Source organism: Eulemur rufifrons, chromosome 15 (assembly GCF_041146395.1).
Source record: "Eulemur rufifrons isolate Redbay chromosome 15, OSU_ERuf_1, whole genome shotgun sequence".
Classification (NCBI taxonomy): Eukaryota; Metazoa; Chordata; class Mammalia; order Primates; family Lemuridae; genus Eulemur; species Eulemur rufifrons.
Window position 1 is genome coordinate 21,480,998 of NC_090997.1, and position 27,755 is coordinate 21,508,752.

A 27,755-nucleotide genomic window follows, 5' to 3' on the forward strand; every position below is an offset into this window, starting at 1 on the left:
AATTTCTAGAAGTGGGATTGCTGGGTTTAAGGGTAAATGCATATGTAATTTGATTACATATTGCCAAATTCTGTTCCATGGGGTTTGTATTATTTTGCATAGCCAATAGCAATGTATGAAAGGGTCTGTTTCCCCACTGCCTCCGCAACAAACTGTACTGGGAAGCTTTTGAATTTTTTTAATCTGTTGGGGGAAAAGTGGTATCTTCATATTTTAGTTTGCAGCTATTATTGTTAGTTGAATGTCTTTTTATATGCTTACAGACCTTTTAAATATCTTCTTGTAAGTTACCTATTCATGTTTTTTGCCCATGTATCTATAGGATTTTTGGTATTTTTCTCCCTGAATTTTTGAAAGTTCTTTTTTTTTTATATTAGGGATATTAGTCCTTCATTTGTAATATATGCAATATTCCTTATATTGCAAATATTTTCCTTCAGTTTGTGCTTTATTTGACTTTGCTTATATATCTGTGCCTTGCAAAAACTTTTGTTAATTTTCAGTTAGTTAAATTTATCACTCTTTTCTTCAATTGCATCTGAACTTTTAGTCACAGTTGGAAAGGCTTTTCCTACACCCATATTATTTATAGAGGAATCCACCCATCTTTTCTTTCCCTGGTACTTATGTAGTTTTTTTTGTTTTCATTTAGATCTCTGATTCATTTGGAATTTATTCTTGTATATAGTGTGAGAAGTTGATCTCATTTTATCTTTTTCCAAATGGCTAATCATTTGTCCAGCATCATTTACAGAAAGACCATTTTTGCTCCAGTGACTTGCGGTACCACTTTTATAATACACTAGATTCTATATGTAAGTAAGCCCTATTCTTTTTTAGGCATTGTATATATGGTGATAAAAAGTTGGATTAAGTAAGCCCTCTGAATTAAGTCAGTGGACCCTCATAAAGGAGAAGTTTTAAAATTAAAATACCATCTAAAACTTTTGGTATTATCATTATTGGAGTGTCTGAATTAGGTGCTACAATTAAGACAGTAGAGTGGTCATATTCCCTAGCACCAGCTCTCAAGCTGTTAAAATGCAGATTCCTGAGCTCAGTCATCAAAAATTTTTATTTAGAAGTAGGGATGGGGCCTTGATATTCTATCTGTTTAAGAAGCAGCACAGTGAAGGTGGCATATCGGGTTATTAGATCACTTTTTGCAAAGCATGGTTTTAGAGGAAAGAGGTAGCTTATCTGAAATAAATATTCAGTATAGCAACATGTGTGAAAGGTAGTAGTTAAAACTGTTGATGATGACAAAAGGAAATACAGGCTTTCTACTACATAGAAAACATGAGAATTACTCAAGGAGCTAGAAGTTGAGCACTAAGGCTGTTGGAAGTAAATTCACAGTTAGTAAAACCATCCTTTAGATTTTATTCTTGGTTGTCTGAACATGAGATTTAGGCCTGTGGTTCTCAGGTCTTTTTAGTTTTACATATTGCTCAGGAAGCTAAGGACTCTGAATGACTTATTTTTGTGATAAAGCCTAATTTAACCCACAATGATGGGAAGGCTGCTCTGATTTTGTGAAGTTAGAAATGAGATTGCGTAAGTACATTTGTTATAGGTTAATATCACACATTTTATGATGAAAGCATTCCTATTGCTTTTTACACTGTCTCCTACCATCTGGAAAATTATTAATCCTGATATGTTCTTTCAAAACCCGGGACCTAAATGGTTGAACATGGAAATGATAATTGATACAGTTCTCTACCAAGCTTTGACTTTAAAAATCTGGCCATATTGTGTGTTAGGAAGCGTAAGAAACACTTGCTTCCATTTTCTGAGGCTGATTCACTGAATCTTCTTATCCAGATTTGTTTTCATCTGTTTATTCCTTTATCTCACAGATTAGAGTCCATTGTGGTTCTAATCTCTGTTATGCATGTTCTTTTTGAATAAAATTCCAGGCACACAGAGCGCACATGTGCACATTTTACTATAAGATAGTAAAATCTCAGTATGTGGGGACGGCATTCCCAATGTGGGGACCTTATGGTTCCCATTCTTTGCAGTTTTAAAATTTTATGTTAATGTGGCTTTATGGATGAGGATTTCTCTTTTCTACTGTGAGTCCTGGCAGTACACAGTGGCCATCGAATAGCTAAACTTGAAGAGGCTTTTTGGCAAAGATTTAAATATCTGTTCTCTGGCCTTTTCTGGTTCTCTTCTCTATTTGATAACACAAAGCTAATGAGGATTTCACTTTGGTGAAATCTGTCTACTAAATGGTGCTTGCAAATAACACATTCATTTATTAGCATTTGGGATTTTGATTAAGTCATTCTGCAAGTAATTTCATTTTCGTGGCTGCTAAAGAGTATAGTGCGAAAGGAAAACTATGTTTTGGCATTGAGTACTTTGAGATCCCTTTACAATTTATCAAACTCCATGCAAATTGTGATGAGGCTTTTTAAGGTACAGGTGTACATTAATATATACCTTTTGATTCTAGCACTTATTATATTATACACTAATAATGCACATGTCACACATTGCTAATAAAATGTCAAAGTTGGACTGACAGTCTTAAAGTGTTGAACACCGTTGTATTGGTTTACTAGCTCTAATTGAAACACTGTTTCCATTTTTCCATTCTACTGCTTAAAACATTTGCCCCAATGTTTTATTTATGCTTTTGTTGCATCTTTGTAACTACACTTACTTGAATATTCATATTCTATGGCAATTCCTGGCCTTTGGCTTATAGTTTTCCCACTAACCTCCTTACTTAGAAATTCCTTCATCTTATTTGTCAACAACCTCTGCTTATCTCCGAGGTACCTAGGATTCTGCTGACTCAAATGAGGACAGTGACCTGGTAGTTCAAGGCTTAAGTGACTTTGAGACAGAAAATGGAGCCTGTGGTGATGTTCTCCCTCATTCTGACGGTTTGAATAATGCTTTTTACTCACCCTATTACTCTCCTAGAAAAACATTTTAATATTTTTGCTATTTATATTTTTCTAATATTGGGCTTGAATCAATGCCTTAGTCTAGATTTAACAGGTTGTACAGAGTTGTTTTTGACAGAACAAAGAAAATCCAACTCCATTTAGGTTGTCTTTCATTTGCAAATATGGATTGAAACTTCAACTAGAAGTTGTATAATTTGGAATGAAACAGTCTTAATGAAACTGTTTTTGTTGGCACATTAAAAATTTCCCAATGTTTACTTTCAGTGTATTTTTAAAAACCCTATAGCCAATGGTGCTAAAATAACCATGGAGTTGTTTTCATTCATTAGATTCCACTGGAAAAAGTAGCTAAAGTAATTGTATAGATTGTTACTTTATTGTTTTGTGTCCTGTGTAACCAATTCTTTGCTTTATACACAAATGCACTGGATCTTAAATGCTATTCATTTTCTTTTGAAATATAGTACCCTTTCAACTGAGTAGCTTCGTATGTATGTGCCAACTGAGTAGCTTCGTATGTACGTGTGTTTGTTTAGGAGAGATAGCAAATAATAATGTAACTTAATATGTGTAGTTTTTCCCTCTAAGGTGCTTTATTAATTCATACTTGCTATAATATCTTTTATTTACCTCCCCCAGAACAGTTCTCTCCTCCTAGAATGAGGCTCTTTCCTTGAGTAAATGCTACTCTTCTTTAAAGTATTTTAGATTAGAATTTTTAAAAACAGTTTATTATTCCTAAGTAAGAAGTCCATACATTATTGGATGGTAGAGTTGGTTCAGTGACTTAATGATGTCAGGTCTAACATTTCTGCAATTGTTTTAGCCTTTTCCAGTGGTCACAAGATGGCTGCCATCAATCCAGCCATCATATCTTCTTTTAAGTCAGGAAGAAAGGACAAGGACCTGACTTTTTACTTATAATTTAAAACATAGATATAAAACTATTCTCAGGAGGATCTGTAACCTGAAGATAGAAATACTGTAAATTTTCTATTTGGAATAATGTTTTTACTTTTCAAATTGATTATCTGAAAGGTTATAAAATTATCTCTATTACATTATTATTTAACACATATTCATTTAAGAACTATTGTTCACTATTTTCCAGATAACGTTTAGAAGTTGAAACTACAAATGCTAATAAAACAGAGATTTTGCCTTCAAGTAGCTTATGGACTCATCAGGAAGAAATGCAAGAAAATTGACAATATGGTACTGTGTGAGTGATAATCCATAGAGCTTAGCATTACAAAAGTCTAAGGGTAGGGCGTGGGGTTGCTATCTGGTACCTGGAACAGATGAGACTTGACCTGAGATCTGGAATAGGAATAAAAGGTAATTGACAAAGGCGAGGGGGAGGTGCGGTGGTTATCCAGGCATCAGGACCAGCATGCACAAAGGCCTGGAAGTGACAGAGTGCATGGTTTACTCAAGTTCTACAAATCATTCTCTATGGCTGGATCAAAGGCACGAGGGATGGAAATGTAGGCAAATCCTTTATTAAGGACTTTGGTCTTCATCTTGTCCATGACAGTTATGCTATCACTTTCTACTTTCACCTGAAGCTAATTCCTTAGAACTTAGTTTTGCTTCCATTATTCTGGAACCCATGAACTAATAAGTAAAATATTTTTCTTGTATTAACATTAGTATTTAGTAGAAACTGCATATTGGTGATCTACTGGCCTAATCTGACCTACAGAAATAGATATTGGGGTGTTTATTCTTTTTCTTTTCTTTTTTTTTTTGTCTTGTATAGCATAAAAAGTTGAATTCATTTCCAACTTTTAAAATCAAGATATTTCACAGATAAATCCAATTTGTCTGCAAAAATTAGAAGATTTGGAAATCCTGCATTCCCATGCAGCAAGGATAGGCTGGAGCTGAGTAAGGGCAGGTGGTATCTAGTTCACCCCAGTCCTCATTTCCTGTTGTTTTATGACATGTCTGTGTGACTGATGTAAAGTCATTGGCTGGCCCCTGAAGGCACTTTTGTTTGCTATCTCTAGCACAGGACATAGAACCATAAAAACATGGTTAACTTGTACACTAGCAGTTCTAGTCAAGGTGTGGTGACATAATTCTGTTTTCATTGGCACAAACTGACAACATGGTCGATGGGTTTACACTAGCCACCAGCTTGCTTGAATGAGCAGCAATGAAACACCTCTGTATTGTGAATCTTGTTTCTAATCATCCCATTCAGTTTTTGTGCCTCGAAAAATGATTGTTCCCTGATAGACATTATAACCTAAAACCCCTCAGCAAATTCGAACAAAAGGAACGTAAGACTATGAATCTTGAGGCCATGATGACTCGTCACTAACAAACTTCCTAATGGCATTGGCTAACCCATTTAATCTCCTTGGCCCTCAGAATCTTCTATTATAGAATATCTACCATTTTACTGGCGCTATCTAACTGATGAGATTATCACTGGCATTCAGGTGAAGCAATGTGTGCCATGAGCAACATGGATGATGACTGAGGACCTGCAGATGAAAGGGGCTATTGCTTATGGTGAGGAGTCTTGGGGGTCTTGGTAAGAAGTCTGACCAGAAAGTACCACTGGCCTAAGGAAACCATCCAACTGTAAACCCTGGTGACTTATAAGTGAAAAGGATGCCAAAGCATGGGAAGTCCTTATGTAGGGAGCCTTTCAGGACTGTGGCTGGTAGACAGACTGGCAGTAGACAAAGGTTTAAACACTTTCTGCATTGCGTTTTGCTCAGAGAGTGGATAGGATTTATTGAGCCTATTATTCTGTGGGCAAGATTAGACTTCTATAACAAAGAGAAAAAAATAGAAATTATCTGGCCTACTTCACTCATTTTATTTTATTTTTTTTGTTTCAATAAAAGTTTATTTCTGTCTGCCAAGATTGACAATGACAAATAAAGGTCTCTTATTAAAATTATTAAAATATCTGTGTCTTCGTTACAAGGTATGTGAACAAAGCTATATTTTCAGAAATTCCATTAAAGTTATATTTACAGAAAAATAACTTCCCCGACATTGAAAGTCTTTCTGTAAGTAAATTGTTCAGAGGGTCCAGCTCAGAGATCAAGACGTATTGTCCAACCTGCAAGGTGTATTGTCTAACAGTTGCTCTTCTGAATCAACCTAATATGATGATAAGTTTCCATGATTTTTGCTGAATTATAGAATACAGTAGTGGGAAAAGAAAGCACTAAAATATTTTCTTTGCTGACCACTTTAGCTGTAATACAGACTTAGCAGATTGTCAATAAATGTATCTAAGGAAGTTTGCTCAGCTGTGTGTCAGAGTCTCTCCTAGAGCTGGAGCAAGTGAGTGGACCATCATCTGCTTCAAATGGGAAGTTACAGGTTATCTTGAATTTCTATTTTAGTTAAAACTCAGACACCATTTAAAGTTTTATGGAGATTAAGTGACTGCTGTTTTAAGCTGAAATGCATAAAGCATTAAACAAGGGGTGAGAAAGCCTGGGTTCCAGTCTTGGTTCACCCACTCACAAGCCATGAGACCATCAGCTCACACGTTAGTAGCCACACAGTCCTGCCTCACCTTCACCAGAGCATCCTTGAGATGCTCAGAAGAGATGAAGAATGTGAGAGTATCTGGCCTACTTCACTCATTTTAATGAAGACAAAGTAGGTTCTCAGAGGGACAAAGTGACTAGTTAGTATCAGAGATAAGACAAGAAGCGTTGAATGTCTAAACTCTCAATCCAATGATCTTTCCATTATGCCTGTGGTATCACTTAGGAGAGAAAGCTTTTGATGCTCGTATGGGTTTTACCTGAGAAGTGCTGTTGGTTTTTGCTGTTTCGTATGAAAGCTAGAGAAGATCCTTTTTTTAAATTGTATCCTTTAAGGCTTGTTTACCTTTTGGGCCAACTAGGGGAGTCTCAATAAGTTTTTGTCATCTTGGATGACAAGGATGTTAGGAGATCAACAGCAATTCTGATGAGATTTAGTTTTTCAATGGTTAGAGGGAACAGAATAAAGATTGCTCTACTGACTCAAATATTCTGGAAGGCAAAAATTCCAAGTGCACCTTACTCTTTTTGCTATCGGAGTCATAGGTCTTCAATCTTCCAAATATGAGAAGAATCTTCACAACTGAAAATCTGGCATGATTTTTTACACTGACAAAGAAACCTAACGGAGATGAGTAAAATAGTATACCACCTCTAAGAAACTTTCCAATTCTAAAAAGTTTTGTTAGTATTTCCCAAGGAAAACTATTTTTATATTTGAAATTTAAAAAAACTGTAGTTTAAAGAAATTGTCAGTTCAATATGTTCTTGTTGAAAACAATAAGCTATGCTGTAAGAGGGAAAGTTTTCTTCAACATAGGTTTAAAATCCTTTGATAATGCTAGAATTTGACTATTATTGTGCCTTTATAAATTATTGTCAGTTTTATCTATCAGTTATTATATTTCTAAGATTAGCTAGTGTTAACCCTAAAGATGACTTCTTTACATTTGTTTAGAGAATTGCCAAGTCCTCTTGATTTTTTTTTTGTCTCCTGAATCATTTTTTCCCCTCTCTACTAGGCATATCTTGCAGGGACTTCTGTAATATATTAATAGCTTCTTAAACGATTTTCCTGCGTTCACTCTTTGTGTTGAATTGTGCCCATCGACAATTTGATTCAGCTGGGAACTGCGTTCTCAGAATCCCCTTCCTGTCGAGTTTCCCGTGGCGTTGCGTGGAAATGCAGTAGTGGGAGTACCCCGGATACAGAGATGAATGTGTGCACAGGCACACAGCCAGTTTGTCCTCGCTGTCCTCCACTCGGTGGCCCTCTTACCTTGCTGACTGTAGGACCTGCTGACAGCTGTAGCCCCAGGCCCACCACCAGATTAACTCCAGACCCACAGAGCAGGACCTGCCAGAGGCCACAGCTCTCCTAAGCCCCCCAGGAGCCCCCTTTTACAGCCCCACTTGGCAGGCTGGCTGTGCTTGGCTGCTCAAGTCTCCCTGAAAGCTTTGTCTTGTCTCCCCAAGTCGTGCTTTCTGAGGCTGGGTAATGACTCTTCTGTCCTCCAACTCCCACTTCCAGATGTTTCCTTCCCCTGCTCTTTCCACACTTGTGTAAACTCTGAATTCCTACAGTAAATCCCTTATTCCCATTATACTCACAGTGGCTCTGCTTCCCTGACGACAGCCCAGCTGAGACACTCCTGAGCTCATCCATTGCCTTTCCCAGAGCGAAACTTTTGTAGTGAAAATAATCCTATACTGACCCTACCCTCCCCATTCCCCATTAATCCTTGATCCTCATAATCTCCTTCAAAACTCCCACTTCCCAGGATTCACAGCTCCATCTCCCTGGGTTCTGTCCACCCTGGGCCACACACTGGCACACTTTGGAGTTCAACGCTTCTGCTCTGACCCACTCTCTAACACAGTGGGCCAGGGTTTTGGGTAGAGCAGAGTTCAATTCAAATTCTTTTTCTGCCCCTTTCTAGCTGGGGACTTGGGCAAGTTATTCACCATTTATTAGGTGCAGTTTCCTCGCTTATAAAGGGATATGATAACAGTAGCTACCTTATGAAAATGGTGGGCAATGTAGATGCAAGGCTGTGAAGCATCTCATAGCATTGGATACTTGAGAGGACGCCCACAAATATTGAATTGCTTCCTCTTTCTTGATTCTGCCAACAGTCCTCCATTGCCTTCCAAGAATCAGGAGTGACCTCAGGATCCAGATGTTTCAATTCCTCCATCACCACAGCCTCCAATGGAAAAGGCTAGCACTTGGACTGTGTACTGAAGCACCAAGCGTTGGGGTAGGAATATCTTGGTTCAAGGGCTCTATCTTTTAATGTGGGTGATTGTTCCTGTGAGTGATGACAGTGAAGCCATATTTTAAAACATTGCTGACATTGATGCTGATAAGAGATATGAAGAATGGATAAAATGAGAAGAGAGAAATTTTAAAAAATGGACTTGACTATAAAAGCAATACTAATTATAGATATTTATATCCATGGCTTGTTATTTATACATAATTAACATGCAGCATAATGACAATGATTATGTAGCAAGGCATTAGCTACATCACACCACTAACTTATTTCATTCAATTGCAACAGTAAGTTCTCTCCACAGACACTTGGCCATTAAAGTTTGTTGTTCAGGTACCATGTTCATGTGCTGACAACTTGGAACAACTAGAGGAAAGGTTTTTACAAAGGTAGTACTAATAAGTAATGATCGTTTTTTACATTTCATTCCTCAAACAGTACTAAGGGAAAGTTGTTATCCTTATTTTTCTGATAAGAAACTAAGGCTCAGGGAATGTAAATAAATGCCTAAAGCCATAAAGATATTCATGGGATGCAAATGCTTTTCTCGTTGAAGCTCTTACTTGGACCTGTGTGGCAAAGCTGACCTGTTGGAAGACATTTAGTGACACACATAAATACCTTTAATTAATGGCATGAAAATCTGACGAGAGTTGAATTTGCAAAAATCAAGATTCAAAGGTCTAGGTCTGAGTTCTAGATCTTGAGGCAAGGGTGTAACTGCTTATCTGCTCCTGGGGTCAGATTTCCTCTGACATTTTTATTTTTTGATGTTTGCATATGCCTGTGCTTTATAATCTGTAGGCTTCCTAAAAGCTCCAAAAATGGAAAAAATTCTTTAGCATCGTCTAGCATTTTCAAGCTACCCAAATGGCCTATCACTGTCTTCAATATTTTACAGGTACCATACTCTGCTCCAAACAAATGATACTGTCCCTTTGGACAGTGTGGTGACCAGTCCAGGTGGACATTAGGTTCTCATGCCTGATGGCTCTTGAGAAGAGGAGGCTGTGATTGACCCCACTTCTTCAATTAGGCCAATACATACTCCATATTATTCAGATATGATGGTTCTGAGATTCATCTGCAAGGTGTGGAGGAGAATGAAAGTCAATTTGTCATGTCTGAAGGAAAGGATAATGGGATAAGGCTTACGTCATGCTTTGAAGTATTAAGAAAGCTAGAATGCATGTGCATCATTTTCTCCAAGGGTGCTTCAGCCGCCCTTTTTACCTTGTGGTTTAGCAGTTAGTTATCTCATGCCCCCTAAATGCAGTGTGCCAATCATCCAATGAAGATTGTACCAATTAATTTATGGATGTGAAGATTTACATGCCATCTGCTAATGCTGTGTTAATGAGTTTATGATTTTTGGAAATAGGTAGACCAATTTTGAGTTTTATCAACATCAGTGGTTGAAATTAAAATGGAAATAGCAACATTTGTTTTTATTCTTCCTACAAAGCAACTAATTATTTTCCTCTGGGTAATGATAATTAACAAAATTCCCCTTGTATTCCTGATCAGTGCACAGCTGGTACTCTGATAATCACAAAAGACTTGGTTTTATGTGATGACATTAAACCCGTGCCTAACTTGGGAAGCACATTAATTGTATACTATTGCCTGAGCTTATTAATTCTAAATTATGCCGCAATGAACTTCCAAACTTGGGAGCAACATTTATATTAGTAAATTGTAGTCAGTTTGCTAATATAAATTAGTAATCAGTAGTCAGTTTACTAATATGTAATAGTAACGAGTGAGAGACAGATCACAGGAATCTACTATTGAGTATAGATTTTGTCTGCTCCAGATTTTATAGTGCTATAGTTGGGCTTATAACTTTGATATGTTTGAATTCCAAAGGGACACCTCTTCCACCCTTATATTTTTAGGTATTCTTTCAGTTAAGCAGGAATAGCCATGTGCTAGGTAGGGTGAATGTGTTCAGAGCGCTACCCACCCTCATTCCTTGGGATTTTTATGAAGTGCAGGTTTGGACCAGAGCCAGCCCGAGAACCTGCTGTGTGTGTATCACTGGGGGAGCTCCAGTGCTGTGCAGGGCAGCCCTGAGTGGGATGCAGTGAGGTTTCTCTATTGTGTCTGCTCTCATGAGAGCTGCTGTCCTTCCTATCTTTTGTGTAACGTTATCTCTAGGGAGAGGGATCATGTATCTATATATTTCTATTTCCAAGTTTAAAACAGTGCTTGGCATCTAACCATTAATGTTTGTTGGGTGTATTAAGGGTGATACCAAGGAAGGATGGCTTGTTTAGTCCTGGCTACTAAAGGAAGCTTAATGCTGATGGGCTACTGTGTGCTGATTCGGCCTCATGGTTATTAGAAGAAACCATGTTTGCACTCACGTGGCCTTAAGGATGCCAGTAAATTTTATTTCTATCTTAAGTTTCCAGTATGGCAAATTTTAAAATACAAAAATACTCTATGCTAGTGAGGGTATGTGAAAGGCACATTTATGCATCCCTTTGGGAAAGAAATGAAATTTAGCAATATTTATCAGGAACTTGGATAATGTTTGTTTTCTCTAATCTGGTAAAATTCAGCATCTGGAAGTCAATTTTAATGAAATAATTCAAAATACAGAAATGGTTTTCCGCACATAAAGGTGCTCATCTCAGATTTGTTTGAAATCATGGGGAACTAGAAACAATCTAAGTTTCCAGCACCATGGGAATGGTTAGTGAAATATGAGACTCATTGACTAACTGCTGCTTTGTTTATTGATTTAAAATGCCTTTCAAGATTTTATAGCAATGTGAAAAATTCTTACATTAAGGTATAAAGCTTATCCATCATTATCACAACTAAAATATACCATATATTAAAAAGCCTGGAAGGAAATATTATTAAATATAAGAACAGAAAATAGACTGGAAGAAATTCCATCAAAATAACATATTTTGATTGTATTTTTTTTGCTTTTGTTTTCCTAATTTTTAGTAGACCTTTTAATGATGTCTCCTCAACTCCCTTGCCTTGAGAATACCCGACCCTGCCCTGTCTCTGCCCTTCCCTCCACCCCCACTGCCCACAGCAGATTGGAGCATGATAGAGACGTGACTCAAGTTGTGTGGACTGGATTTTCTCTCTTGGAAATTTAGAGAAACCCAGTCAGTCTGTATGCATGCCTTAGATTGAGGGACATTTTGGACTGGAGGTGCAGGCATCTTTCCCCACTTGCACAACGAAAGCAGATTTTCAGAAAGATAAGAAGAAAGCAGATACACGAAGAAAGAAAAAGACAAGAAATCATGGGATCCCACAGAGAAACTGGTTTCTGATGACTTTCTAGCTTCTGATTCTAGCTCTCATGTGGCCTGGCTGAGTACCGTGAGATATTCTTGTGCTTTATAATATTCAGTATCATTATTATTTATTCTCAAGCAAGTTTTTGTAACCTGTAATCAAATGTAAGTAAGTGAGATCCTATTACTTCTGGGTGTTTTTGAATGTGTCTGTAATGATCATACATTACTACTATATTAGCATAATCAACAATAATATGATTGATGTATTTTTAAAAGAGAGTAGATATTTTATCAAAAGCTCTTGTTGACACACCATTTGTAGCAAGTAAGAAGCATAGGTCATTCATGGCCATAGAATTACAGTGTTTTATCTGATCTTGTTTTTCTCAGTTTGGGGAAGTTTGATAGTTTTATTTGCCTATAACATGCAGCTATTTCTTATTTTAAGCAAACCTAATAGGGCAATTTCAGTTTTAAAATGATAAAGGAAGAACTACCCATTAAGGTAGATTACTCCCAGCCTGTTCTCCTCACCTGTGCTAGTGTCTAACCTCTGTCCCCTGACTCATGGCCAGGCCAGACAAAAATTATGTTTGCCACCATCCAACCATTAGAAATACACATGGACAAAAGCATTAGTGACAGGGGAAATTGTTCACAATGTGTTATTTAATAAAAAATATAAGTTACAAAACAGTGTGGATAGCACAATCCTAATTACATGAAAAATTATAAACATATGGAAAAGCCTGGAAAGAAATATACCTTAATGTTAACTGTGGTATATTTGAGTTGTGATTTTACATACAATTTACATTTTTCTGTTTGTACCTTTTTGTGTTTTCCAAATTTTCTATAGCATGTATGAATTCCATTGGTAATAAAATAAAAAGTTGCATTTTTAATGAAAAAATAATCACCCCAGTCACCAAACAACGTTGTCAGTCAGGCTGCTCTCCTGATTGCACCAGGGGTAGGAATTTAAGAAGGAAGGAGGGGAGGAAGGAGGAACAGAGCTTGGACTGCCTTGGATTCTTCACCCATGGGATTCAGGCCCTTCTGGTGCTCTTTCAAAGACCATTTATCGGGACTGGGATTTGTTCCTGGTCTGCAAAATCTAAGGCTTAGAATAGGTAGAGGTTGAGTGCTCTGGTTTAGGAGTAAATATTAGTTTTGAATCCTGGCTCTGCTCTTTTCTGTCTGTGTGGACTTGGGAAGTTACTTAACCATTGTTAGTTTTGGCTTTCTCATCTGTGAAACAATGCGGCTACCTCACAGGATTGTTGAGAGCATGAAATGAGATAGCATTTTATCAATCATTTAACTGGTTCATGGTCAGTGGTTGTGGTGTTTTTTACATTACTTCCAAGTAACAGATGTAAATCCTCCATGTGTACTCTATAGATCCCCCATTTCTACCTGCCATTCCTCAAGCACATGGTGTGCACTTTGGTTTCCATTATTTTGGTTGACACCAGACATGTCCTCCTTCCTTTATCTCTACCAATCCTAAAAGTAGTTAAATCAGTACTTCTCAAGCTTGACTTTCCCTGTCAATCACCTGCACTTATTAAAGTGCACATTCTGACCCTATAGGTCTGGAATGGCATCCAAGATTTTGAATTTTTAAGAAGTTTCTACAAGAGGTAAATGTTGCTGTCCAAAGACTACTTTTAGTTGCAAGGACTAGGATGGCCCAGCTCGAATCCAACATCTATATGAAATGTCCCAAGCTAGAATGATCTTCTCTTTCTATGGCTCTTGAAACACATCATTTATACTCCTGACAGTACTTAGCACATTCAGCCAGCCTTGGTGTGTGGCTGTAAGTGATTCTGTTCACTCCTAAGCTCCCGACAGTAGACTGTGTGTTCAATGCCCGAAAGCTGTCAATGCCTGCACAGTGACGTCAATGTCCTCAACCTATGATTGTCAAATTATTGAACTGGATGAAAAATAATGAAATGACATCTCAAAATAACATTGTTGTCTACATGAGCATTCATCTAGAAATGCTCAACGTAAATCAACTTAACTAGTGGAAATCATGGAAGACAATAGGGGTGTGAATTATCCCAAGTAGCAAATACATGATTTTGATAGTTTCCTTCTTTTAAGAATACATTATATTAAATACAATGCAAGATGGGATGATATACTAGGTGGGATGAAAATGCCAATCTGGGAGGACACATTTTCCATAATCAAGTAAATGGAGCATGATTTGTTTTTCAAATTGTTTCTTGGGCCATGGTTTAAATGAGGCCTCCAAATGGGTGAGGGTCCAAAGTTGGGTCCCCTTGTATAGAGGCTGGACATGTAATTAGTGGTCGTTAGGGTAACGTGGACTTATTTCAGTTTAGAGTAATTAGGGAAGAACATTTGTGGGAACTGAGGAAATTACAGCACAGGTCTGCCGTTTTTGGGCCTTCCATGGTGGCTGGATAGCAGGGCAGCTGTCCGGCCTGACTGTGGAGTTTGTTCCGCCTGTTATAGGCCATCTATTGCATAATTCTGACTTCCTTCTCTGGAGTAATTGACATTTCAGTTTAGGAGGACTTGCAACTTAATTTTAAAAATCCCCTCAACATAAATAGAAGAGAAATTCCATTTTCAGTAACCTTTTACTCCTCCACCACTCACGTCCTTAGGGAAGCTTAAAGAATTTTCATCAGTACCCTAAAAAGTAGATAGGTGGATATATTGCAAAACTTTTTCAACACTTCACTCCAAATCCCCACTATTGCTGAGACATTCTTATAAAACAAATCATTTTGGGAAACTTAGCAACTACTGTTTTTGTGAACTGGTCCCAGTGGGGATGAGGTTTATGCCTAACTCTTTTTTAATTTAGGTTCGGTCTCTAGTGCCTGGTATCCAGTATTGGTTACAGAGTAAACAGTATTTTCCAAAGACTGACAGGGTCAGCTGTTCTGGGAATGTGGCATTGACCTCCCTGATGAATTTCTGTCCTGTAGGCTGCATCCAAGTCAGTTGAAAGGTAAGCATTCTTTCTGTATAAGTGCAGATTGCTTTGGAACATGTTTCAGTTTCAACTGATAAAACTGAAAGTATATCCTGGGCAGACTGTCTCAAAAAGCATAGAACTCTTGCTTCAGGGTTGAAGTGATCTGTCATGTCGACATAACCAGGAGAGCTAAGTTGCTGGGTTCAGGGGAGGGGTGAGCTACCGTGTTGAATCTGATTGTGTGGATTAGGCTGTAAAGACCCAAGATAATTACTTAAATCTAGAACTCATTTCTGAAGTTAGAAACATACAATGTAATTCCATTTTTGAGTCCTTTTTCCTGAAGTCTTGTGAGTCTAACTTGACTTGCTGTCTTCACTCCTGAAACGGTCATGGTGTGTGTGTGCAAGAAAGAGAGAGACAGAGAGTGACTACTAGGAAGTGTATCTATGTTCAAGGAGCCTGGAAATATATCCAGTGCAAAGGCAAAAGCAAAAACCTGTTCAGCAAAGCACCTCTGTGGATGTCACCGTGAACAAGAGAAAGTAGATTGAAAGCCCCTGGAAAATTAGATATGCTGAGTATAGTTGAGAAAATGGAACATGCTGGACTTGAATTCCCAACTGGTTTTAGTCAGCTTGTGTTACAGACTCTGGAGTTAGAAATTTAATTTCGTATCAGAATCATTGTTATTTAGAAATTATTATCAACGTTGATAGTATTAGTTTTTTCTAAGTAAAACCTCACATTTTACTTTTCAGTAAGTTTAGATAAAAGAATTGCATTTTTCAGATGCGCACATTGAAAGAAAAACACTTTTCAAAGTTCTTACAGTTTTCATGTGATTGAAGTATTTTCTAATGCTTTAAACAAATGCTCTGAGAAGTTTAATAGAGAACATGTTCCCTCCCTTACATTGACTAAAATGTCCTTTTTACAGTCATTTAAAATAAGGGGAAAGATAGTACGAGAAGAAATTTAAAAAAATTATACTCCAGTAGAAAAGGTTTATGTTTCATTGAAGAGTGGTAATTACAAAGGTACAAATTTGTTAAGCTATCATTATCATAATTATCATATACTGATATTTTGAGGTTTGCTTTTTAAACCACTTGGCAGCTTCAACTTATCAAAAAGGGTTGTTTTTTTTTATAGTGACAAATTCAACTTTAAGAAATTCTTCTATAAACATTATCTTTCCACAAGCTGTGAGTCCCCACCACAGTATTAGTACCCTGTACTGCTGGGCTACAGAAGCTTTAAGGGATGTCTTAAAAATGGTGGTGGTGAGAGGTTAAAAGTCTTCTAGTATTTGCCTGTTTGCCTGAGGTACAGACAGACAAGAAAGTAAGAGTCAGAGGAATCTTCCAGAAGAAAAGTTGACAGATGCAGCTTGAGAGTTTGAAGTTGCCAAAACTGAAAGTAAGGATGATGAGACAACCAGAAGGAGCTGGGAACTGTTCTCTCGTTCTCTGGATTTTGTTTTTCACTGCCTGCCCTTATTCCCTTCCCCCAGTGCTGAGACCACTGAGTAGAACAGAGCCTTCTATAGCCCTAGGCTTAAACTCTGAACAAAGAGCAACACTGACAGATGAGAAGTTAGCTGTTTGAGTGAGATCAATTCTTCCTGATAGGTCTGAGCTGAATTTGCATTTGGCTCTTGGGCAGCAAACTGAACATACTCCTGGTGTGGTTGTTGCATAGGGTTGGCACCTGGAGGTGGGCACTGAGTGTAGTATCCTGGCCCACCACTAAATGGTGTGGAGTTACATGGACTTCTGACTTGACCCATGGAGAGCCTGAAGGACCCAAGGTCTGGACAAGCTATGTGGAAGGATAAGCAACCCATATAAAAGGCATCCTTTGTCTCAGAAGAGGAGGTCTGTCTTAGTAAAAAGATATTTATCCTATTTGTCCTTGGGGCCTACAGTGGGGAAGAACCTGGGTTGTCTATGTCATGTTTGGCAGACTGTCATTGTTTCACAAGAAAACAGCATTTGTTTTTCACACCTTGTCTTCTTTCCTTGTGTGGCTTTAGCAGTAGAGCATCTATCTGTGCTTTTGTTGTGGAAATGAAACTTCTGTAAATGGCGGCTGTGGGGAAATCACCACTATTAAAATTAACTACTTTTGTTCCTCTGACCCAGTAGATGAACAACCAATTTTAATAGGTGCAAACTCTATTATCCTTCAGTGTTTGAATATAGGCAAAAACCATCAGCCACTTATTTTCAAAGCACATAGTAATGATGCAAAGAATGAAGTGAGGTGGCAATATCTTGAAGCAAACGATCATTTTCTGGGGGTCATTTGCTCAATTTTGAATGGAATTCTTGCTTGCCTATTGCAGCCTGGATTTTAATTTCCTGTTTGAAATGATCTGTTGTGCATGTTATATTCCTGAAAAAAATAATAAATTTTCAGCTTAGAAAGGAATTACAGATCTTCTGTTAATTTTTTAAATAAAAGCCTTCTTGAGATATAATTAACATACAATAAAATTCACTTTTTTAAAGGGTATAAACTCATCAGTGGTTTTTAGCTATTCTCAAAGTTGTGTAATCATTATCACTGTCTAATTTCATAATCTTTTCATCACTGAAAAGGGAAACCCTGTACCCATTAGCAGTCATTCTTCCTTCTGCCCTTTCTCCAACCCCTGGAAACCCACAAATTATCTTTCTGATTCCATGGATTTGCCTATTCTGGGCATTTCATATAAATGAATCATGTAATACGTGGTCTTTGGTGACTGACTTTTTACACTTATGTATTTTCAAGGTTCATCCATGTTGTTACATGTATGATAACTTCATTTTTATTGCTGAAAAATATTCCCCTGTATGGATATACCATACCTGTTTTACCAATCATGTATTGATAGATATTTGTGTTGTTTCTACTTTTTTACTGTTATGAATAATGCTTTCATAAACATTTGTGCAGAAGTTTTTGTGTGAACACATGTTTTCACTTCTCTTGTGTATTTACCTAAAAGTGGAATTGCTGGGTCGTATGGTATTAATACTTCTATGTATAACATTGTGGAGATCTAAAAGAAATACACTGTTTCTTAAAGTGGCTGTACCACCTTACAATCTCAGCAACAACGTATGAGTGTTTCAATTTCTCTACATTTTTGCCAATTGTTATCACTTGTGTTTTATTTTAGCCATTCTAGTAGGTATGAAGTATTATCTCCTGGTTTTGCTTCTTTGTTCCCTAATCAGTATGATGTTGAACATCTTTTCATGTGCTCGTTGACCACTTGTTTGTCTTCTTTGGAGAAATATCTGTTCAAATCCTTTGCCCATTTTTAAATTGTGTGATTTGTCTTTTTATCATTGAGTTGTAAGAATTCTTTATCTATTCTGGATACTGATCCCTTATCATATAAGTGATTACAAATATTTTCTCCTATATTCCCTGTTAGTTTTTGTGCCACATTTGTTAGGATTTTGATACAATCTTTGAAGTCACCTTTTTTCTAGATAAATGTCATATAGCCCAGAGAAATAATGTCATACATATTTATTGAGAACCTGCTTGATGTCAGACACTGTATTAAGTACTTTGCACACATTAACACGTTTAATTTTTGCAATCACACTATGAGGTTGATATCATCCCTCTATTTAAGGGAAAGCATACTGAAATTCTGAGAATTAAGTAGTTTGCTCAAAGTAACCCAACTAGAAAGTGGCAGAATATGCAAATGTTCCAATTCACCATGCTTCCTAAGTTCATTTCTTTCTCTTTTACTCTAATGGTTATCGGTTTGAGTAAGATCAGTGTCTTGAACAATCAATATGGTATTCAACTGTGGCATGATTTGTGTTGAATAAACATGTGTTTTAATCCTCAGTTCCTAACAAAAGTCTTATAAGTAAGTATGTATTAAATGTTTTAAGTCTCCTTTATTAGATACATTTCCTTCCCTGCCCTCCCTTTTGCCCTTCCTCCTTCCCTTTTTCCTTCCTTTGCTTTTTTCTTTCCTTCCTTTCCCTCTTGCCCTCTTTCCTATACCAGTATTTATTTAGCTCTCACTATGTTCTAAGTGCCTGGATAAAATGCTGAATAAAGCATAGTTTGGTGCTTATATTCTAGCAGGGAAGGCAACCTACAAGTAAGTAAATATAGGATAAACTTAAAATATAATGTGAAAAAATTTAATGCCAAAGGTGGTAAGAGCTGTGAAGAAGAAAACAGCAAATAAGTGGACAGAGAATAATGGGTTTGCTATTTTAGATGGGGTCCCTGGGGAAGACCTAGATGAAGTGAGGAGGGAGTCACATGACTGTCTTTGGGGACAGCACTCCAGGAGGTCCCCAGGGGAGGAACATGTTTGTTGTGACTGACAAACAGAAAGGAGATAAGAGTGGCTCAATCTCTCATTGAGGACTCTAGGGAACTTGATTGCCACTTACCAGTTGTGTAACTACATCTTGTTTTTTTTTTTAACTCTGAAAAGAGTGTATGATTGGGCTGCCATAACGAATACCACAGACTGGGTGGTTTAAATGAAAGATTTATTTCCTCAGAGTTCTAGAGGATAAATGTCTGAGATCAAAGTGTCAACACCGTTGATTTCTTTCTTATAAAAAAATTTTTTTTAAAATTTCTTTATTTTTTTTATTTTTCCACCCGCACCCTATCTTGAAGAATAGTTAGTACAGTGAATGTTGTAAGCAGACATGAACATTTTGAAGGATTGGAACCAACATTAACTGATAAAGAACAACTTCCACCTACATCGTCACAGGAATGTTTAAGTTAAAAAAAAAAAAAAAAAGAGGGAGGCAACCAGGGTTTCCGATTGAACAAGACCTCACATTTCATCTAATTTCAATCCTGACTAGAGTGTACCAAAATGGAAATAGGGCCATGATAATGCCATACTTCCACTCTAGCACACTGTCCACACCTGTTTACAAGCCCACCTGCATTGCCCCAGTGCTTCCAACTCAATTATTTCATAGTCTGTAGGACCTGATGCCCAAGGAGCACGTAGATCTTCTCTTGAATCCGATCTTTGTTATGAGTCTGCTATGTCGGGGTGTCAGCTCAGTAAACCAGGCAGCTGAGGTCTGCTGGATCATCAATAAAATCAACTGACTGATGTCATCTGTGATGTGATACAAACAACTGACTGATATAATATGTGATAGAGGGACCACTGGGATTCATGCTCTTCAGTGTGCTTCATACATTTTACAGTCACCTTCCATGTACAGATTCATAGTGTTAAGTTCTGCCTTCTTGGTAGGCTGTACCAGCAAAATGGTGTGAAACATCCCACCAAACTCTTTCGGCTGCAGCAGTTGCTAACACTGCCGTCAGAACAGGGCTGGTTTCTTCAAGGCCCCATTTCTTTGACTTGTAGATGGCCATCTTCTCACTGAGTCTTCACGTGGTCTTCTCTCTGTGAATGCCTATGTCCTTATTTCTTCTACTTAGAGGGATGTCAGTCATATTGGATTAGGGTCCACCCTAGTGACCTCATTTAACCTTAATTACCTCTTTAAAGAAACTAACTATATTTAAATCCAGTCACACTCTAGGGTATTTGAGGATGAGAACTTCAACATATAAATTTTGGGAGGATACAATTCAGTTCATGATAATGGTGAAAATAATAGTATCTACCTTCTAGAGTGGTTTTGAGAATTAATAGAGATAACACATGGAAAGCCTTAAAGCAGTAGCTGGTACATGATAAGTGTGCCATGGAAGTGGGTTATATAAGAGTATTGTTATCATACAGATATTCAGTCATGCCTAGATTGTCAATTTGTTGAGGGAAGAAATGCAGGGATTATATCTTTTAATTTTATTATTATTTTCATTTATTATTTAAAAAGATCTCCCTGACCCCAGGATAGTCTTTATCTATTATAGGCACTCAGTATGTTTATTGAATTAAAACTTTCCATCCTTCTTACTATTCATATTAGCACATCCCTCCCATATCACTGTTATCTTCTCCCCCCACCAACTCTGCACCAACACACCATTGCTTTTCCTCTAACTAGATCCAGGACTTTGTCTCTAGGCATTAAACTAGCACGCTGAGCAAGAATTGAGTTTCCTTCTGGGGCCACAGCATGATTATTATTATTTTTTTTCTAGAGAGAGTTTGAAGTTCTGTTCATGTAAGATTTTAACAATTGACTTGCTGTTGACACATACCAGTCTTGTGTGCTAATAAATCTTTAAGGCTTTCATTTTCCTACTTGTTAAGGCAACAACAAGCTATATAGTTCCCTTTCTGGAATTCAGAGGCAAGCCAAAAGGGGAAGTCCCTTTTGCCCATGAATCTACTATCATGTTTCTGAATTCATCATCCTGAAGCCGAGCCAGGTTTATTTCCTACTAAATGTTTCATTTCTTAAGACTTCAACCTTTCCATCATGATGTAGAATAAACTCTTGAGCAACCCTGCCTGGTGACAGAGAATCCACTGCAATTGCTTTAAAGGATAGAGTCTCACAATACATTTTCTAAAATGCCTTCTTAAGAAATGAAGGAAAAACTGATAGGGAATTTGAGTTGAGGTCAAAAACAGGTGTTACAAGGACGTTTTGAACAGGCTGAAGGATTAAATCACTGTAGAGATCAGCCTTAGCTTATTCTGAAAGCCATTTTTATTCTTTTATTGCCATCCACATATCTTGTTTCGCTGCAAACCACAGGGATAATTATTTACCATTAAGCTGCACAATTAATTTTATTTAAGGCATATAAAATTTTCTAAAGAATTCTGAAAGCATTTGTTCCACTGAAAAAAATGAATTTCATCTCCTATGTCATAACTTTTTGTTCCCAGTGGAAAAGCCAGGATGACGGGGAACACAATCAGTTTTTGTGAAGGAAAGCACCACTTTTACTTTATAGTGTTTCTAAACATCGTTTGCCATCTTTTCATGGAACACAATTGGCAGGACCCCTTGAATTATGTGTTGTGTGTCTTTATAGTTTTAATTTGTTGTCCTTTTGCTCTTTCTCTTTAAGAGACTTTTTTTTGATCTACAAAGTAATGCATAAATGTCTGGACTAGCAGGACATAAATTGGAATTTGGAAGAACTAGACTGGCTGATTCCTATTTGCTATGTGACTATCACATTTGTTCTTTTTAACTGATTTCGTAGGTCTATGTACTAGAGTATATTTTATTTTGTTGCATCAGCTATTAATGAATTCTTTGATAGTGGCTTTTTGTAACATACATCTTTCTTGGTTTAGGGAGCCTAACCTGTTGGAATATTCTGTTGAAGAGTTTGCTTTTATATCTAGGGACATTTATCATTATCTAAGGCCAGCTGCCTGACTTCTCTTCAGTGCTCTGTTTATGGGGTTTGAACATCTATAAATGGAAACACTAGCTAACCAGAAATTATCGCTAGGGCTTTCTGATAGTGTCCTAGGTTCTCACAACTTGGAATGTCCTGTAATATCCAACATGTAAGCAGGTCAAATCATTTTCTAGACAGAATCTGAGCCTCTGTGTCTCTCAATCTCTCTCTCTCATTCTCTTTCAACATGGAATTTGAAAAGCATGAAAAAGGAAGCTTATTAAACAAGAATTTAGAGGAAAAACTGACGGTAAGACTTGTGCGATTTAGCACACACAGATTTATAATGAAATTGGCAGGGTAAAAGAGCAGCTGTCACAGATTGGAAAAGTTGTACTAGGCAGCCCATGTTTCCATGTTTTGCTGGTCAATAACCTTGAAATAAATGAGTTCCGTGGGCTTTCCTGAAAACAATGTAATAAAGTTACACGTAAAATTTCATTGCTATAATGTGGGCAAATTTAGTTTAGTTAAATGATGTGGTTTGCCTTCATTTTTAGAAACTGGAGTCTATTTATTCTGAGCCCTTCTTGTGATTGCCTCAATACTGGAAGATTATTTTATTTATTATTACGAAGCTTAGCAAGTGTTCAAAGTCCAACTTCTCTTGGAGATACCAGGAATATGTGTCAAAGAAAATATATAAGTATCATAGAACATTTTAGTGTGTTATGAAGTAAGTTTGATGAAATTCTGTCATTAGGATAACGTTTACTCTTCAGACAGTTTCTTTTGTTTGTTTTTGCTATAGAAGTTGTGGAAGTAACTTTGCCTTGATGCTAAACAAATAAATCTCAATGAATAATAGTGGTCACTTTTATTTGCTTGAACACAAAATATACTATAATCTTGAGTAGAATATGCTGGCCATGGCTCATCTAATGGATATAGGTGGCTAATTATGTTTGTAAATGTACTGTGATGGCAGAGTTAACATTAGAACAGGGTATGACTAATTTTAATAGCAGTTCAAGCAGCAAAAGTAAAACCGTATTGACTATAAGACTGAACTCATGGGAATGCATTGTTCTGGATGTCTAAAGTGGAGGTACTATTAATGATATTAATACTTGAAATATGTAAAAATGCATCATACCAGGTTTAAAACACCTGAATATATTAGAATTTCGAGGTCTTAGAGAAATACATTGGATAAAATATAACCTTTTCTTAAAGGATTCAGGTCATCATTTTGAATATCAGTTGTGGACTTCTACTCTAGGTGATTGTCCAAACATGTAATGCCCATGGACTATTTTGCGTTTTGGCTGTTTTAAAAGGCCGTATGTCACTGTAGAGCTAACCAGGGATTTTGAGTCAGACAGGTCTTGGTGAAAATTCTCACTTTACAACTGCTAAACGTAAGACTATGGGATTTTTGTTTAGCCTTTCTGAGTCTATGTTAACTCATTTATAAGATGGGGGATAGTAATACCTCATTTGAAGGCTTTTGTGAAGATTAAAAGCTATAATGTATGTGAAGCCCCGGCCTAAGCATATTTTCAAACTGGTTTTGGCCTGTTTTACTTAAAAAGCACATACCCAAAAGATATTAAGATAGAAAGAGAAAGCTGAAATGCATTTCGAAGTAAAAGGAAAACTTGGATATGCTAAGCATAGAGGCTGAGTGGTCACAAAACCTTTGTGGAACCAGATAGGGAATAAATAAATACACGAATGAAGAGTTGCTATGAATTAGTGTGAAATTCAACCCTGAGTTTCCTGGCAATCTTACAGGAAGTTTTGCAAATACACATAGTAGACATGGGGCAAGCGTGCAAAGTGAAGATGGTCTCTTATTGTTTGAAGTGATTTGATGTATTAACATTTCACTTTCTGGAAAATCACTCATTCTGTATGCATGACTCTACCTTTAACACAGCTATACACTTAGAAGTGAGCAAAAACTTCTTCTTAGGGGAAATAGCTGTCACAAAACTCATGAACATCACTCTGTAGCAGAGGCCTAAGGGCAGCCTCTGTGGTCTAGAATATTGGGGGAAAATATGGTGGTCAGATCAGATCAGATCAGAAGGCGCAAGAACATCCAACTTACACTGGGAAGAGACCATTCTCAGGGAGTGAGGGAACACAGATCTTACAGGCAAATAGAGCGCTGTAACTCAGACCCTTTCACACAGGAATTCTGATGATGCTGTGTTATAAAGAAAACGTTAGCTTATGCTCAGTCTTTTCTATTTAAGAGAGCTGGAAAATATACATCTTTGAGAGTTTCCAGTAAAAATTATTTTAGTTAAACACGTTGGCTATTTATGTGAATAAATATTCAAAAACTTCAATTCACAGAGCATTGTGTTTCACGTTAATACCAATGAAATATAGTATGACTGGCTAGGTTGCTGAAGACCATTTAAAATGTGTTTCTGTGGAGTTCATTATGTCCTGAAAATTATTCAATTTACTTATCATAAATAGTAAAGTTTGTAAAAGTATGATTTTTAAAAGAAGACAAAAATTTTAAATATGTGTACATTATAGTATTACTGAATTATAACATGTATCTTGTTCAAAATTAAAACTGCATTTCTCATAAGGATCTTTATAATGAACAGTGTTACAATATATGTCACAAAATGAAAGCAATGCACATGATTGGCTTTATTTGAAAAACATTTCTAAGGTAAGATGTATAGCAGACAAGAAAATCAACAGTCTGCAGAATTTTGAAATTCATCAGTTTATTCTGCCCAAAGAGAAAGACAAAAGTAAAATAGGATTCTTTGCTACGCATCCAGTATAAATCTTACCTTACCCGGGCTGAGGGAATTGCTACTTTTAAGTATTGATTTTTTGTGCTGAATTTTTTGCTGTTTGCTGATTAAAAGTAAAGATTCTTGGGTGCTCACCAATTGAAGGTGCCTCTTGTACATCTATTCATCATTAGATAATCAGAAAAATAAAGTGATACTAAAATCCTTCAAAATTTCTTAAATCTACCAATCCCAAATGAAATTTCTCCTAAGTTTGTTGGTATGATCCCACTTTTTCAAACATGAAAAAGGAAAATGAACTAGCATGGACTTCAAAGGACATTTCCACCCCTTGAAAAACCAGCTATTAAGCCAGGGTGAATAGCTTAGTCATTGATTCTAAAAAGCCAGATAACATAAGAGCTAATTTTTGTAGAAAGTAGTAGGGAGTGGAGGAAGGGAGGGAATAATTTTGTATAATATATTTCAGTTTGATTTGTTCCAAAATAATTGGTGTTGAGGCTAGATGAATCTTTTATTTTTCCTGTCATGTGTTTCCCAAACCATGTTCCTCTGATTTTCGGAACTGCTCCACAAAAGTGGTTTCTGGTCTGTCTCAATAACATTCAGGAAACACTGCACAAGGAATGCACTAAACAGTATATTATATTTCCCCTTGAAGACTCATATTAGTATTTTAACATACTGAAGGCTGTGAGACACTTTGGAGGTTAATCTAGGATTTCTTAAACTTACCTACCAATGCAATACTTTTTAATGTGTGTGTGGCAACAGTGAGTATTCTAACGAACTAGTATTCTCTGGAACATATTTTAGGAAATGATGTGTTAACGTATGAACTAATAGTCTGATTTTATTTATGGGTTATATTTTCAGACTAATGATAAACAGAACAATAAATTCAAGCTGGTTGTCATTTGCATCTATAACATGAGGTTACTTCTGGAATAGTTTAAGAAATAAGTACTAAGTTCTATTTAGAATGTTGTAATAGATAAGTATTAATGAAACTAAGGCAACAAATCCTGACTACTTTTCAAACTACTTCTCTTTTAGATTATTAAATGCATCAACAAAGAATTTCACTTATATTTACCTTCAACTGAAATTTCATAATGAAAAGAAACAACTCATATGTTAATACAGCAAAATGGTCATGTACCTCAGGACATTCTGGTATAATAATAGTTGCTTTCTTGAAGAGATATGAACAGATTTCATGCATAAATCTAATTATTTCTATTGCATTGGTATAATATGTCTCAAGAGACAATTTTATCTTCTCAAATAATGAATGTTTAATAATATAATAATAATAACAAGAAGGATATGTGATCCAACTGATTTTATATTAAAGCTTGGTAGAATCAAATCAACACAGTAGTTAATTTCTGAAAGTTATAAATATTGCTTCCTTGAGTAAAAGTAACTAAGATTGAGGAAGAGCATAGGTCATCTGACAATGAGTTTTTTAACAGAAGTATCTGATGTAAGGAGCTGAAAACTTACATTTTATATAATTTAAATTATACTTTTTATATTAAATTGATTTTATTTTTTTTGAATTTGAGGATGAAAAACTTACCCAAGGATATGTAAATCTATTTGTGATTTCACAACAAAACATTCTTCTCCATTTCAGAAAAAAAGTTTCATGCTGCTTATTTTTAAAAATAATAAAATAGAAAAGAGATTGAAAAAACCATTGGTAAAGTATAAAAATACAAAAATTATACATTTTAAAATTCCATGATAATTCAGTGAAGGGCAGCTCTTTGAATAAGGTTAAATTAGTTATTAATTCATGGATTCATTAGTACATATAAAATTATTTACTTTCTAAGAAGAAATCTGTTGCAAACAATAAACATGGGATTAGTGTTTGGTTATAATTCCTGATGTCATTAATTGATGACAAGTTTGAGTTTTGGTGGTGAGCATCTTCAGAGATGCAACCTAGTGTCTATTAGGTAGAAATGTACCCAGAAAAAACAAAAAGAGAATTTCAAATCAATACACTTTCTGAACACTTGTTTTGAACAAGATAGAGTACCAAAGACTATAGTGGAAACACACATAGTGAAGACAGCCCTAGCCCTGAAGGCAATTATTATGCTTTGATTATTTTTAAGAACTTTATAAAATAATAATAATAAGTTTTAGTAGCTCAGAAATATCTAAGTATAAAAACCATACACATCCCAATTTCTCACACAGACTATGGTAGCAAATGTATAATTATTCATCCAAATGTCTTAATAGGAATAATTGTAAAGCATTTTATGCAGTGACATATTTCATTCCATCATAATATCTACATATCTATTTAATATTTATTTTTCTTTCTAAGTGTGTCTAACTTGAGTCATTGGTAATAGGCACTCTGTAGGCCCTGACCGACCTGAAAAAAATTTATCCTGCTGATGTTTCTGATGTGTTATCTAGGTATTATTTTCAGTATGGCTTGAATGTTTCTGATCTGTACATCTTTCCTTATAAGGCAACTTAATATGATCAGTAACAAATTTAAGATGAATTTAATAAGTGATAAATGTCTGGAGGTAAAGTACTAGGTCTATGTATCTTTATAGCATAACTGATTGCATCAATTTTTAATAAGCTAATTTTGGTGATGATCAAAATGAATGCAAGATGAAAACAAACAATAATATTTCATTTTCTTTGGCATTGGATTAT

General features: G+C 36.3%; 1 protein-coding gene across 1 annotated transcript in view; it reads left to right on the top strand.

Annotated features, from left to right (window-relative positions):
- The first annotated feature begins 22,458 nt into the window (after positions 1-22,458).
- The window catches only part of MLIP (muscular LMNA interacting protein), a 243,025-nt gene continuing 237,728 nt past the window's right edge, over positions 22,459-27,755 (top strand). The window contains exon 1 of the mRNA XM_069487902.1: positions 22,459-22,576. Coding sequence (XP_069344003.1) covers positions 22,514-22,576 — 63 coding nt within the window. The 5' untranslated portion in view covers positions 22,459-22,513. The remainder of the gene's footprint in view (positions 22,577-27,755) is intronic.